Below are 12,333 nucleotides of genomic sequence, written 5' to 3' on the forward strand. Positions count from 1 at the left end.
TCCCATCGACTTCCGCCGTCGGGCACCAGAGCCAAGCACAACACTTCACAGCTGTAGGGCTGTGGCCGCGGGCGTTGCTGATGGCAGCACAGCTCAGGCACTGCGGTCAGGTCGTTGGCACCAGCCAACACCCTCCTGCTGTGAAAGGGCCCATTGATGGCAACTAGGGAGGCCCCATGGTGGGGAGTCTGCAGGGGGAGACAGAGTCCCCACTTCTAGCTCCTCACCCCCCACCCTGCCCCATAGGACCCCTAGGTTTCTCTCCTACCTCTGGCAGGGGCAGTTGGGAGGGAAAGGAAAACCAGCTGCTGCACCGTGCCTCAGTTTCCCCATCAGCCCCAGAATGGTTTCCGACTCCCCCAGGCCCTCGGCCACTTTGCATGGCAGGTGTCCAAGGAGGTGGGACACTGTGGAGTTTGGGGTGGTTTTAGCTGGAGCCACCCCAGGTTCAGGTCAGCCCAAGCTGGGACACAAGCAGCAAGAGGATGCACACACAGCTCACCATCCTCTTCCTCCCAGGAGGTGGGGGCTGATAAGGACCTCGACCTCCCTCACTCTCTCCAGCCCCAAACTCAAACCCTCAGGATGCAGGAGGAAGGTGGTTGATGCTGGGAAGACAACTTTAAGTGCACTGCTACTGGGACTTGCCCTTGCAGTAGGGTAGGTTTTATCTCCTCCACTAATTCAGTGATTCTCTGATGAGATGGTTAAGATTTGAGTTTGTTAAGGCACACTTCCCTTTTGCTGCCAGGAACCATTCTTTTCCTGTAACTCCTGCCCCACTGAGACTGCAGCATCCAGAAACACACAGCAAAACCAGACTTCGGCAGCTTTGTGCTGTCCCCCCTCAGCACAGCCATACCCTGCACAGCTTTCTGCTGCTTGAGGAGACACTCCACAAAGCCTCATCACTCCTTCTCAGAGGCCTGAGCACACTCCCACCTAGCAGCATGTTTTATCAGCATGGTATGAATTTAATCGTGACATACATACAGGTGCTGTGAGGATTATTGCGACCGTTTCATACAGACTGGGCCATGAAACCTTCCAGAGCGCTCAAAGAGCTCTGGCCTGGACAGGCATAGACACTGCACAAAACTCAACTCTTCTCCACTAATTTCATTCTCCAGAGAAGGCTTCCAAAGAACAACCCCAGAATCAAGCGTAATTCAAAAGAAAACACTGTGGGGCTATTCTCATTCTGTGCTGACCATGCATATCACAGCCTGTGGTCATGCACGTCGGCTGCAACACCAGCCAAGCTCAGTCAGCATCATCTGGAGCTCTGTATTTAACAAGGAGTCCCCTTCCAGGGCTGGGAGGGTTTGCATCACCTCGTCCAAATTTACACCCCCAAGCGCAAAGAGATCCTGCTTTGCTGACCACCACCAGTGTGAAGAGGAGAGTTAATCGGCAGCACCACATTCATGTACATACCAGTGACACCAAGCAAATGGCAACTGTTTCCGAGTCACCCCGCTGCCAGGACAGTGGTGAGACAACATGGATTTGGTTCCTTTTCTTTAAATCTCACTGGATTAAAAGCTACACAACCCCTTCTCTAGAATAAATACCATTGTCTTTGTAGAACTGAAAGTCAATTCTGCTTCCTTCCACCCATGTCCCCGAAAGAGAGATGTACATGCAGGCATATCAATCTCCTTTCTGAAGGTGTCCGTGGCACAGAGCTGCTTAGGCTGCCAGGAAAACCAACCAGGTTCTGAAGAAATGGAGCCAGAGTTCACTTTGGGGATTTTTTTTTGGCATTCCTAGCGATGATGACATATTAAGACATCCCAAACCACCTCAAGATTGAGAAAGGAGAGAGACTTTATTTACATAAAGTCATCTGAATCGTTGCCATCCTGTGGGAAGAAAGACAAATCAGGATCACTATGCACATTACAGTGGAAAATGGTGAAATAGTATATTCAGCAGGATTTCAGAATTGCCATTTATTCTGGTTTCCTGGCATTTCAGTATGAACACCATGAAATCAGAGCAAACAGTTGTACAACAGGCGCTCTGGAGTGGGAACAGCCCTAAGTGAGGCTCTCATTGTGAAACAGCAGTTGCTGTTTGTTGTCCCTGCAGCCTATCGTCTCATCTGCTGCGATCTATGAAGAACCTCTCACCACCACCATCCCCATATCCCAGCCTGAGCTTCTTCCCAACTTGGGAGAAGGAAAACAGTCTGGCATCACATGGGGGTTGACTGCTGGGAGGAGGAGACCTCCCTGTAAAGCATTTCCACCATGCTTCTCCCTGGCAAGTGTCACCAACTGGGCACAGCCCAATTGGGCATGCCAGGAGATGCTCATACTTCAACCCGGTCCAAGTTTCAAAGGGGATCTCTGTGCTAACCAGGAGGAAAATCAAGAGTTCTTGAAAGCCACACACCCCTCTAAGCAGTCAGTCAAGGACTAGGTTGCAAAAGGTGAATTTTAAACTGAGGGTCACTCAGAGGAGCTCCAAGATCTGTTTGCCCAAGGTCACACCAAGGAGGATGCTGCAGATGTGCCAGACCTTGGGCAAAACACAGGCAAACCCCACTGCACACCAAGACCTCTTTTCAACTTCAGCCTCTATTTCTCTTTTGCTCCACCTCCTCTTTTTCCTCCCACTGGCCTGGGCTTCTTTCCTCTTTGGCTCCTTTTCCACCACTGCAGGGCAGCCATGTTATCCATGTTATCTTGGGTGCTTGCCTTCTGCAAGGACAACCCCTTCCACCTTTCCTCTTCTACCCTCAGCACCTATTTCATTCCTCCCCAAACTGTTGTCTTTATAACTCCAGCTTATTTCTTGTTTAAAAAGTGCATTTTTCCCCATTCTCTTGAAATAACAAGGTGGCATATGCATGTAATGGTTGCCATTAGGAAGATCTCCTCAGCCCACAAACCCAGTTATGCCCAACCAGCTCAAAAATGGACTCAAGCCTGGTGCTGCACTTAAAGCTCTCCATGTTATTTCAGTTGGGTGGGAAGGGGATCAGGAGGACTTTACACACATTTCCAGCAGCACTTGCTCCTCCTGGTTGGCATAAAAGCAATAAGAGTTTCTCAGAAAGAGGATTACATTAACAATGTCCTTCACTGAGAAGGGAAGATGGAGATGTGATCCATCACACAGGAGTCATCAGCACCAGACTGCAATGCGGGAGCTGTATCGTCCTCATCATGCATTGAATTTCAGCTGTCCCCAAAAGGTTTCTGCAGGCATCAGCCAGCTCTTACCTGATTAGAGGACATGTTCTCAGCCTTCATTAACGACGAGTAGCTTCTGGAAGGGAAATTACATTATCTTGCATCACATGTTTTCAAACCGCACCAACAAAGAGTCATTTTGCTAAAACAGGACCGAGTAGAAGAAAAACAAATTTGCTGTCCCTTCTGAACTTAGGCTAGACAAGTATTCACTTATCTCATACTTTTTGGCTAATTGTGAATGCCCCATCCCTGGCAGTGTTCAAGACCAGGTTGGACAGGGCTTGGAGCAACCTGGTCTAGTGGAAGGTGCCCCTATCCGTGGCAGGGGGTTGGGACTGGATGAGGTTTAGAGGTCCTTTCCAACCCAAACTATCCTGTGATTCTACGATTCCATTACAGAAAGGTCAATATGACATTTCAAACCACCATCCTTCATTCTGTGTTTAAAGGAGTGTATGATTGAGGACTCAAGCATGTTTTAGTTAACACAAGTGATGCAAGAGAAAGCTGAAGAACTGTAGTGAAAGCTCAGTGCTTTCCAAGGCTCACACAAAGCTGGAAGCAATTGCTCCCATCCCAGTGACAGAGCACCAAGCGCTTGCACAATTTCACCCAAGTTAGGGACAGGTTTCAAGAGACACAGCCCTTTCCTTTAACAATGCTTTAAAATCCTGGTTTATTTTAAAAGGAGAAATGGAGAAAACTGGCAGTGTTCAAGGCCAGGTTGGATGGAGCTTGGAGCAACCTGGTCTAGTGGAAGGTGTCCCTGCCCGTGGCAGGGGGTTGGAATTGGATGAGCTTTAAGGTCTCTTCCAACCCAAACTATTCTAGGATTCTATGAAAACGAATTTATTCCAAAGACAAAGGAAATCACTGGGCCATGCAGACATCTCAGCCAGAGCAGCTCAGCTGAACACTGAGTAATGCTGGGCCAGTGTTAAACAGAAACTGCTGACCCGTGACTCTCTCCCAGCAGCAATGAAAACTGAGGGAGCTTAGAAGCTGGCACTAAAATTTGTTACTAACCTAAGTTCTTCCAGCTCTTTCTTCTTCTTCATCTCTTCCTTTTCCTTCCGCTTCATCTCTTGGATCTGGGCTTTTTTCTCATTTCTCTCCTCTCTGTCGCGGGCTTCCTTTTCAGCAGCCAGGTCTGGGAAGCGTTCCACTTTTGTCTTCTCTAGCCGGTTCAGGATCTCATTCACCTTCTTCTCCACCGTGAGCATTTTCACCTTTGGAGTGCAAAGAACTATGATCCTTATAAAAAAATACTTCTATTCTGGCACTTTCTCAGCGGAAAGAAAACACCCTATTTCCACTTTACACATCGCTGAATTCCACAAAAAACAGATGCTGAGGAAAAGCCCTGCCACTGAGGGCTATTCAACAGGTTGTGTAACAGCAAAGCGGCCCACTACCAACACTCAAAAGCAAATAGCTAATAAGCAGAACCATTGCTAAGTACATAAGCATTACTAATTCTGTTTCTTGGCACATGCCTCAACAAAGGCTTAGAAATGAGAACTGGTCTCTGCAAGTTCCTCAAGAGGTGGCAGGAGGTTTTTGCAGACCATTTTGGGAAGAGAAGCTCGCATGTTGCTTGTTGACTGCAGGGTTTTTAGCATACCTTGCCTTAGTGCAGACTGGTTTAGTTAAACAACTGCATCTCTAGGGAGCCTCCTCTCCCAGCAGCCAACCTGCAGAACTACAGTTTAAGGATAACATTATCTGTGGACCATAGATCAGGCTTGGGAAGAGCTCAGTACACTGGCTTGACCCCGCAGCAAGCAGCTCTGCCTTTTTACAGGCTGAACAAATTCAGAGGCAGCACCAGGGTGAGACACCTCTTGAAGCAGAGACCATAGAGCAAACACAGCAACAGACACCTTCCTACAGAGGGGACCCTGCAGAGCCCTCTTCTGCACAGCAAGCAAAAGTCCTGGCCCCTTCCAGACTTGTCATTATACTACTGCCAATGAGCTGACCCAAACTGACTGCTCATACACAGGTTCCTCATCCACAGGAAGAGATGATTTCAGTGGGAGTAAACTCAAACACGTGATACCATTTGGCATCAGCAAAGACTCCTCAGCTACACTGCAGCTTGGAAACACACGCAGTACAGGCTACACTCTGCTACAGGCTAACACTCAACCCTGAATCTTCAGGTATGTTCAGGTAAATCCAAACATGTTCCAAAGATCCCTCTTATGCTTTAAAAGTTTGCCCCTTTAGTGGGCATTGAAGACAATGCACCCAGCTCCTAACAGTCTGCCACTAGATCCCTGTCACTGGTGTACAGCATACACTTACATCTTTCTGCCTGTGGAAGCCAATCTGCCCCACATCCATGTCTGCTGTCTTCTTCAGATTAGTCCACGGCGTGTACACCACATTGACGTTGTTCATCTTGCAACCTAGGAAGCAGGGGAGAAGGGAAACATTTCAATTCTCTCTCAGCTGAGAGTGTTAAAAGTCTTCCGTGTGCATGGAGACCCTGGCAGTTATTCTTGTCACAAACATTACTAGCTAGGCAAGAAAGAAGAAAACGGAGAAGTCCTTCCAGCGTTACAGTGAAACAGAAGAACACCACAACATCATTTTCTGCAGTAACATGAGCGCTGCAGCAGTGTTAACGAACTCCAGATGGAGACTGCCTTTGCCAGAAGAGCGATTACTATGGAAGGGGGCCCCAAGGTGGTGTTAGAGAGGAGCCTGTGAGGCCGCCTTGGCTCAGGCAGCAATATGGAGGCACAAACAGGAATTTCAGATATTTTAAATTCCTCCTTACGAAGGGCTCATGGGCAGCCCCAGCAGCTGCCAGTGACATCTGCTTCCCAGGTTTAACAGGGAGCACTGCAGCAGAAAGGTCCAAAAAACCAGACCAGAAACACTTGCCACAAACACCTCACAGCAGGAATCAGTGTTACCTTGAATGCTATTTGCCTTTACGAGATGGGCACAGTCTATCAAAACTTCTTTAGGAATGTCATCCACCGTCTGCCCCTGTGATAGAGCAAGGCAACATGAGCAGCATGCAGCAAGGGGCTGTACGGACTGATGAGCACATGAAAGCCTGAAGTAGGGCATGATGCTCTGCAAACAAAACCAGAACCCCTATACTCCATGTTTTACAAGACTGGGGCCTTATGTGACATTCCAATACCTAAAAAGGCTAGCAAGAAAGCTGGAGAGGAGATTTTGCTAGGGACAGTTAAGGACAGGACAAGGGGGAATGGAACTAGATGAGCTTTAAGGTCCCTTCCAACACAAACCATTCTGTGATTTGGTGCTTCTATGATCTGAAAGGAGAGGCTTGAAGCATCTCAAGTGATTTGGGCCCTGCTTCTCTCTTCTCACAAAGGCACTGTCACAGTTTTAATGGGGTGACATACCTAAACACATGCTTGATGTCAAGACAAAAATCAACTGTTGTTGGGCCATGTGAAACTTCCTGCTCCTCTCTACATTATTTGGTAATGGAAGCTACAAATTCAGTCTCCCCACATGTGTTGTTACCTGCACCCTCAGGGAACCCTGTAGATTTCAATGGTTCATGTGAGCAAAGATGGTCTTGTGCAAGGAATCGCTGCAAAACGGGCACATGCAGTTTTTAGGCAGGTGAATATTAATGTTTTTAAATGTATGTGCCACAGGATTACCTTGTGTAACCGAAGGTACACATGTGCAGAGGAGAGTTTATCCACATGAAACCTACAGAATGAAAACAAAAAGCATATTTAACAGATGGTAAGAGATGATCTGTTCTGAAAGATTTACTTCCCAGTAAGTGACAAAACAACCACTCCACAGATACCACAACTCTACAAATGTTCATGATATAAATGTTTAAAAACAGACAAGGGAGTCAGAACCTATCATTTAAGAAACAAGTGGACTTGTTGGAGTGAGACCTGAGGAGGTCACGATGATCTGAGGGCTGGAGCACCTCTGCTATGAAGGGAAAGCTGAGCTTGTTCAGCCTGGAGAAGGGAAGGCTCTGGGGACACTAATGCGGATATCAGCGTGAGCAACAAGATATGGCAGAGACGGGGAAAGATGACTTCTAAGGCTCAGGGAACTGGAGGATGAATCTCAAGGTTTCTCCTAAATTACAGTATAGACAAACCTTATGTAGTGATAGGACAAACATGAGACAGAAAATGAGTGTGATATTGCTACAACAAAGTGTTACTCAGCAGAATCACTTCTGCTAGAAAAAAGATTCCATTGCCAGTTAGCTGGCAAGTGTGTCAGATCCTAACTATTCAAGCTTCAGTTCTAGCAGGACACCTCTGCTCATTCCTGCAAGGGCACCCTGAAAAGCGAGAGGAGAACAATCCACAGAGTGACTCTTGTTAGATATTGTTAGCAAAGGAGAGGGTAGCCACCACAACACATCTGTTCTGTGCAATAATGCCTGAAAGCAAGCCAACTCCTTCACAAACCTTATCATTCTGGTAACTTTATGGACTAATCCAGCCAGCAAAAATACCACCAACTGCCGTTAACAGAATCAGATTTCCCTTTCTCTTGGATTTCTCCTCTGATGACATCTTAGGAGCCAAAACCAACCCACATGTCAGAGCACTTCCTTTTGCCTGCCTGGCCATGGCTCTGCTTAGGAGCAAACACAGTTTTCACCCATCAGGAATCAAAATATCAAGCTCCTCTGCTCCTGCTCACAATTCCAGCTCCCAAGATAGGCTGTTTTACAGCCCAGGCCAGCACTTATCTGCAGTGCACACAGGGGAGACACAAACCACACACAGAGATAAAGGCACTGGGAGGCAATGGACAGTTTTCTCTAGGCGCAGCATAGGTTGCTCAAAAACCTTCCAGCCCCAGTCCCAGGCCCCATCTGAGGGCTCCCTGATTTCTGCCTCCACTCTCCCTGGCCTTTTGTTTTTGCTTTTTTCACTTGTCTGTGCACAGAGATACTCGGGAGCTGCCACACTTGGGTGATCTAGGAGCTGTTTTCTCTTACAAACACCTTCTCATTTAGCTCTGCCCATTTCCCAAACACAGTAAGAGTGACAGCAAACTAGCACCTATATTCTGAAACACAAATATCTGCATATGGAGTTACTGAGGCTACTGCTTCTCCAGCAGCTCCATGCACAGATAAACCCCCAAAAGCCTCACAAAGGGATCAGCTCTTCTGATGAACAAAGTGGGGGGCAAGGGGGAGATGCGGGGAATGAATTCAGAATCCACAGGGTCCCAACAGCTGCACGTAGGTCTGCTGCAATCCACCTCCTCCCTGGGATTCCATTTAAACTGCTGAATGGCCTTGGAAAAAAGAGACTCCATACTGCCTGAGAAAGCCAGAAGGTGGTTATTCCACTTGGTTGCATAACGAAAGGCAGTTACTTTCAGCAAGTTTCAGTACCTACCAGATATCTTCAGGCCAGCCATACTTTATTAGGTCTTCATCTGCAGGAATAAAAGTATCAGTGAGCAAAGTGCAGGATGTAACCAAAAACAAACTCAACTACCTGCAGAGAAGGAATCCTCTGCTGTTGGTCAGCCACTGCACAATGACTGAACAGAGGGAGAACAGGGCTTAAACCTGCACCTGCCTGGTAGAGGTGTGGCCAGAACAGGTATGTCAGGAACACCTCCATCATCCTCAGCATCTGGGAGTTTTTAAAGGGAAAAGATGTTTTCTCAAATATCCACCCATGGAAAGGAGACAATTTCGGGCAAGTTGTTAAAACAGCCAGGCTAACACTTCCCTGCTGGAGCGAGACACCCAGCTTCACATCAACTACTGATATGGAACCAGGTAGCACAGCAGAACCATAACCTGCCCCGTGAGAGAAAGAAGGGCATGGGAAACCTATGGAGTACAAATGTTCACTGGAGAGGGGAAAAATACAGACTGAGCAGGGAAATGGAAGGCTGGTTTGCAAAATGATCAAAAACAACCTGAGGAGACAGTATTTTTCTCTAGATGGGTATTTTTTGTTCCAGTTGATTTAGTTTTCACTTGTATTTGAAAAAAGTTACTCTGCCTACAGGACTTACAACATTTATTTATCCTAACTAAAAGTAACACAGTGGGTTTCAGTAGGGTAAGTACTCAAGCAATATATCAAATTAACACATACAAAGACATCCTTTCAAAATGACCTTAAATCCCCACAAATACAAATTGAAGCCATTTGGCATCATTACAATAATGCACTTACTTTCGTACTTATCTTTTCCCATGTAAATGGTGTAAACGGAAGGAACCACTAAGGGACAGAAAGAGGAAAACAAATCAAAAGGCGGTTGGATAAACTGTGCAAGGAAGGACAAACACTGGTGTTGGTCACTAGGCTAGAAACTGCTTCATCCATCCACACCCCTCCCCTTCTGGGAGCCAAAGGAAGATTGTTTTGTATTTCCTTCATATTTTAACCCACATGTTTCAACGGATGTTGGAAATGGGTGTTTCCACCAATTTCCATAGAAGATTATCCAGCAAGGAGCAGCCTTTTGGGCAAAACACCCTCAGCATCCAGGCAGTTCCAATTACAGCTGTGTAATTGTATGATCTGTTCAACTAAGCACACATCTGTGAGCCAGAAAGGCTGAGAGCATATTTACAGTTGGGATTAACAACCTGCAAAGCCTTGAGGGAACCAGCTCACCTGCCTGGCCCTCACTTCCCCAAAGTACTTTGTACAAAGTATGAAGTTCCCCAGTGTGCACCTCCCCCAGGTAGCCTGAGAGGATTAAAATTCACAAGACAATAGAAATACTGAAGTTCCATAAATTCTTTCGTTTCATTTGTGCCATTATGGGACACAAGAGCATGACCAGCAGGTTGAGGGAAGGGATTCTCCCCCTCTGCTCCACTCCAGTGAGACTCCCCCTGCAGTTCTGCATTCAGCTCTGGGGTCCCCAGTAGAAAAAGGACATGGAGTTTTTGGAGTGACTCCAGAGGTTGCAGGGATGCTGCGAGGGCTGGAGTATCTCTGCTACGGAGACAGGCTGAGGGAGCTGGGCTTGTTTGGCCTGGGGAAGAGAAGGCAAAAGCCCCTTTCCAGTTTTCTTGTCAGCTCCTTCAGGCACTGGAAGCTGCTCTAAGGTCTCCCCAGACCAAACAAATGAACTGTGGGTGATCAACTGTGCCTCCAAAAAGCATTTCAGGAAAACATGGCGTCTCACCTCCTATTTTCAAAGTCACTAAAATAGAGGACACGCTTTAGTTCTGTGCTACAACTGTGGCAGTGAAATGACCTGGATCTCAAACTGTTCACTGACCCAGTCCTTTCCAAAGCTATAGGTTGGGCAGAGAATTGATTCAGAGCAGCCCTGTGGAGAAGGACTTGGGGGTGTTGGTGATGAGAAAATGAACATGAGCTGGCTTCAGTGTGCACCTACAGCCCAGAAAGCCAACCGTATCCTGGGCTGCATCAAAAGGAGTGTGACCAGCAGGTCGAAGGAGGTGATCCTGCCCCTTTCCTCTGCTCTTGTGAGGCCTCACCTGGAGTACTGTGTGCAGTTCTGGTGTCCTCAACATAAAAAGGACATGGAACTGTTGGAACAAGTCCAGAGGAGGGCCACGAGGATGATCAGGGGACTGGAGCACCTCCTGTATGAAGATAGGCTGAGAAAGTTGGGGCTGTTCAGCCTGGAGGAAAGAAGGCTGCATGGAGACCTCATAGCAGCCTTTCAATATCTGAAGGGGGCCTACAAGGACGCTGGGGAGGAACTCTTCATTAGGGACTGTAGTGACAGGACAAGGGTAATGGGTTAAAACTTAAACAGGGGAAGTTCAGGTTAGATATGAGGAAGACGTTCACAGGCTGCCCAGAGAAGCTGTGGCTGCCCCATCCCTGGCAGTGTTCAAGGCCAAGTTGCATGGGGCATAGAGCAACCTGCTCTGGTGGAAGGTGTCCCTGCCCGCAGCAGGTTCTTGGAACTGTATGAGCTTTGAGGTCTCTTCCAACCCAAACCATTCTGTGACTCTGTGAAATGATGGGGGGGGGGGGGTACGGACACAAAGCAAAAAGAAATATTCCTGCACAATCCCCTGTATCATCAGCCCCTGCTGCATCAAACCAGAGATTTGTGATGCTTCAGAATCAGCAAAACTTTATGCATGGGAAAAAAAACAAACAACCAAACAGATCTGTCTGTGTCAAAGGAAAAGTAATGAGATAACTTACACATTACATCTTGCCTCACACTTCTGCCAGCAGCACACCTGAGCATGCTTTCCAGCAGTCACTCACTGCGCTCCCATTCGCTCAGGGCTCTTAACAACCACCGCTGGGACGTTCCTAAGCGCGGGGAGCCTACCAGCTCCTAAATCCACTTTAACCTGTAGCTGATTTCGATCCAAACATGGTCCTTTACCTACAGTCCAGCCCGTGGGCTCGCGGAAGGGCTCCCTTAGGCCTAACGGGGGCACTTAGAGGGGTAGGGGCAGGAGCTGAGGAACCGGCCGGGGGCGCAGCGCGGCCCAGCGCTCCCCTTAGAGCGGCGGCACCCGCTACCCGCACAGGCCGCTCTCTCCTGCCCTCACGGACTCACCGCTGGAAGTGAAGTAGAACACCATGATGATGACGGCAGCGGCGGCTCCTCCGCCCGGCCAGCCCGGCGCGGTGCTCACACGGCACCCAGCGTCCCGCTCCAAGACCGGCAATGCGGACGGCGCATGCGCACAGAGCGATCCCACATGCGCAGTAGGGCGATAAGGCTGTTTACTGCTGTATGCGCATGCGCAAGATGCTAATGGCGGTGAAGCCAGAAAGCGCATTGCGCTTGCGCAGAACTCCCGAAAGGTAACCGCGGTGAGCGCACTGGGGCTCTAGCGCGGGACTCCGCCTTGTGCGCATGCGCGGAGCTTTTCCGGTGGTGTGTTTCGGGATGTGGGGCGGTGTGTGTGGCTTTGGGCGCTGTACCATTTTGTTGATATGATTTTACTTTATAGTATTTTTAATTTTTTTTTCTGGATGCGTGTAAATGGCTCTCGGAGCGTGCCTGGGGAAGCGGTGGCGCTCGGCGAAGAGAGCCCCGACTGTCCTTAACGTTTGCAAATGCCTCCCGATTCACTCCGTTCCTTGTTATGACCGAGTCCTGACCATGTGCCTCCTGTCGCACAGCGCACGGACTACAACGCCCATCAGCC

The 12,333-nt window shown here is 48.3% G+C and overlaps 1 protein-coding gene across 2 annotated transcripts; it reads right to left on the reverse strand.

Annotated features, from left to right (window-relative positions):
* Window positions 1-1,812: 1,812 nt before the first annotated feature.
* Window positions 1,813-11,814, reverse strand: CCDC25 (coiled-coil domain containing 25). Of its 2 annotated transcripts, none has more exons than XM_057399135.1 (9): window positions 11,736-11,814; window positions 9,398-9,445; window positions 8,600-8,639; window positions 6,866-6,917; window positions 6,134-6,209; window positions 5,517-5,620; window positions 4,233-4,435; window positions 3,234-3,279; window positions 1,813-1,865 (listed from the first exon to the last, which is right to left on the reverse strand). In XM_057399135.1, exons 1-9 carry the CDS (start codon window positions 11,758-11,760, stop codon window positions 1,836-1,838), a joined length of 624 nt encoding a protein of 207 aa, XP_057255118.1. In that variant the 5' UTR covers window positions 11,761-11,814; the 3' UTR covers window positions 1,813-1,835. The 2 variants fall into 2 exon arrangements, with proteins under 2 accessions (XP_057255118.1, XP_057255117.1); XM_057399134.1 differs by lacking the exon at window positions 11,736-11,814 and adding an exon at window positions 11,369-11,387.
* Window positions 11,815-12,333: the final 519 nt, after the last annotated feature.

The sequence above is a fragment of the Pezoporus wallicus genome, unplaced genomic scaffold, assembly GCF_028554395.1.
Source record: "Pezoporus wallicus isolate ANWC-B61680 ecotype Strahan unplaced genomic scaffold, APGP_CSIRO_Pwel_v1 contig_11443, whole genome shotgun sequence".
NCBI classification, from domain to species: Eukaryota; Metazoa; Chordata; class Aves; order Psittaciformes; family Psittacidae; genus Pezoporus; species Pezoporus wallicus.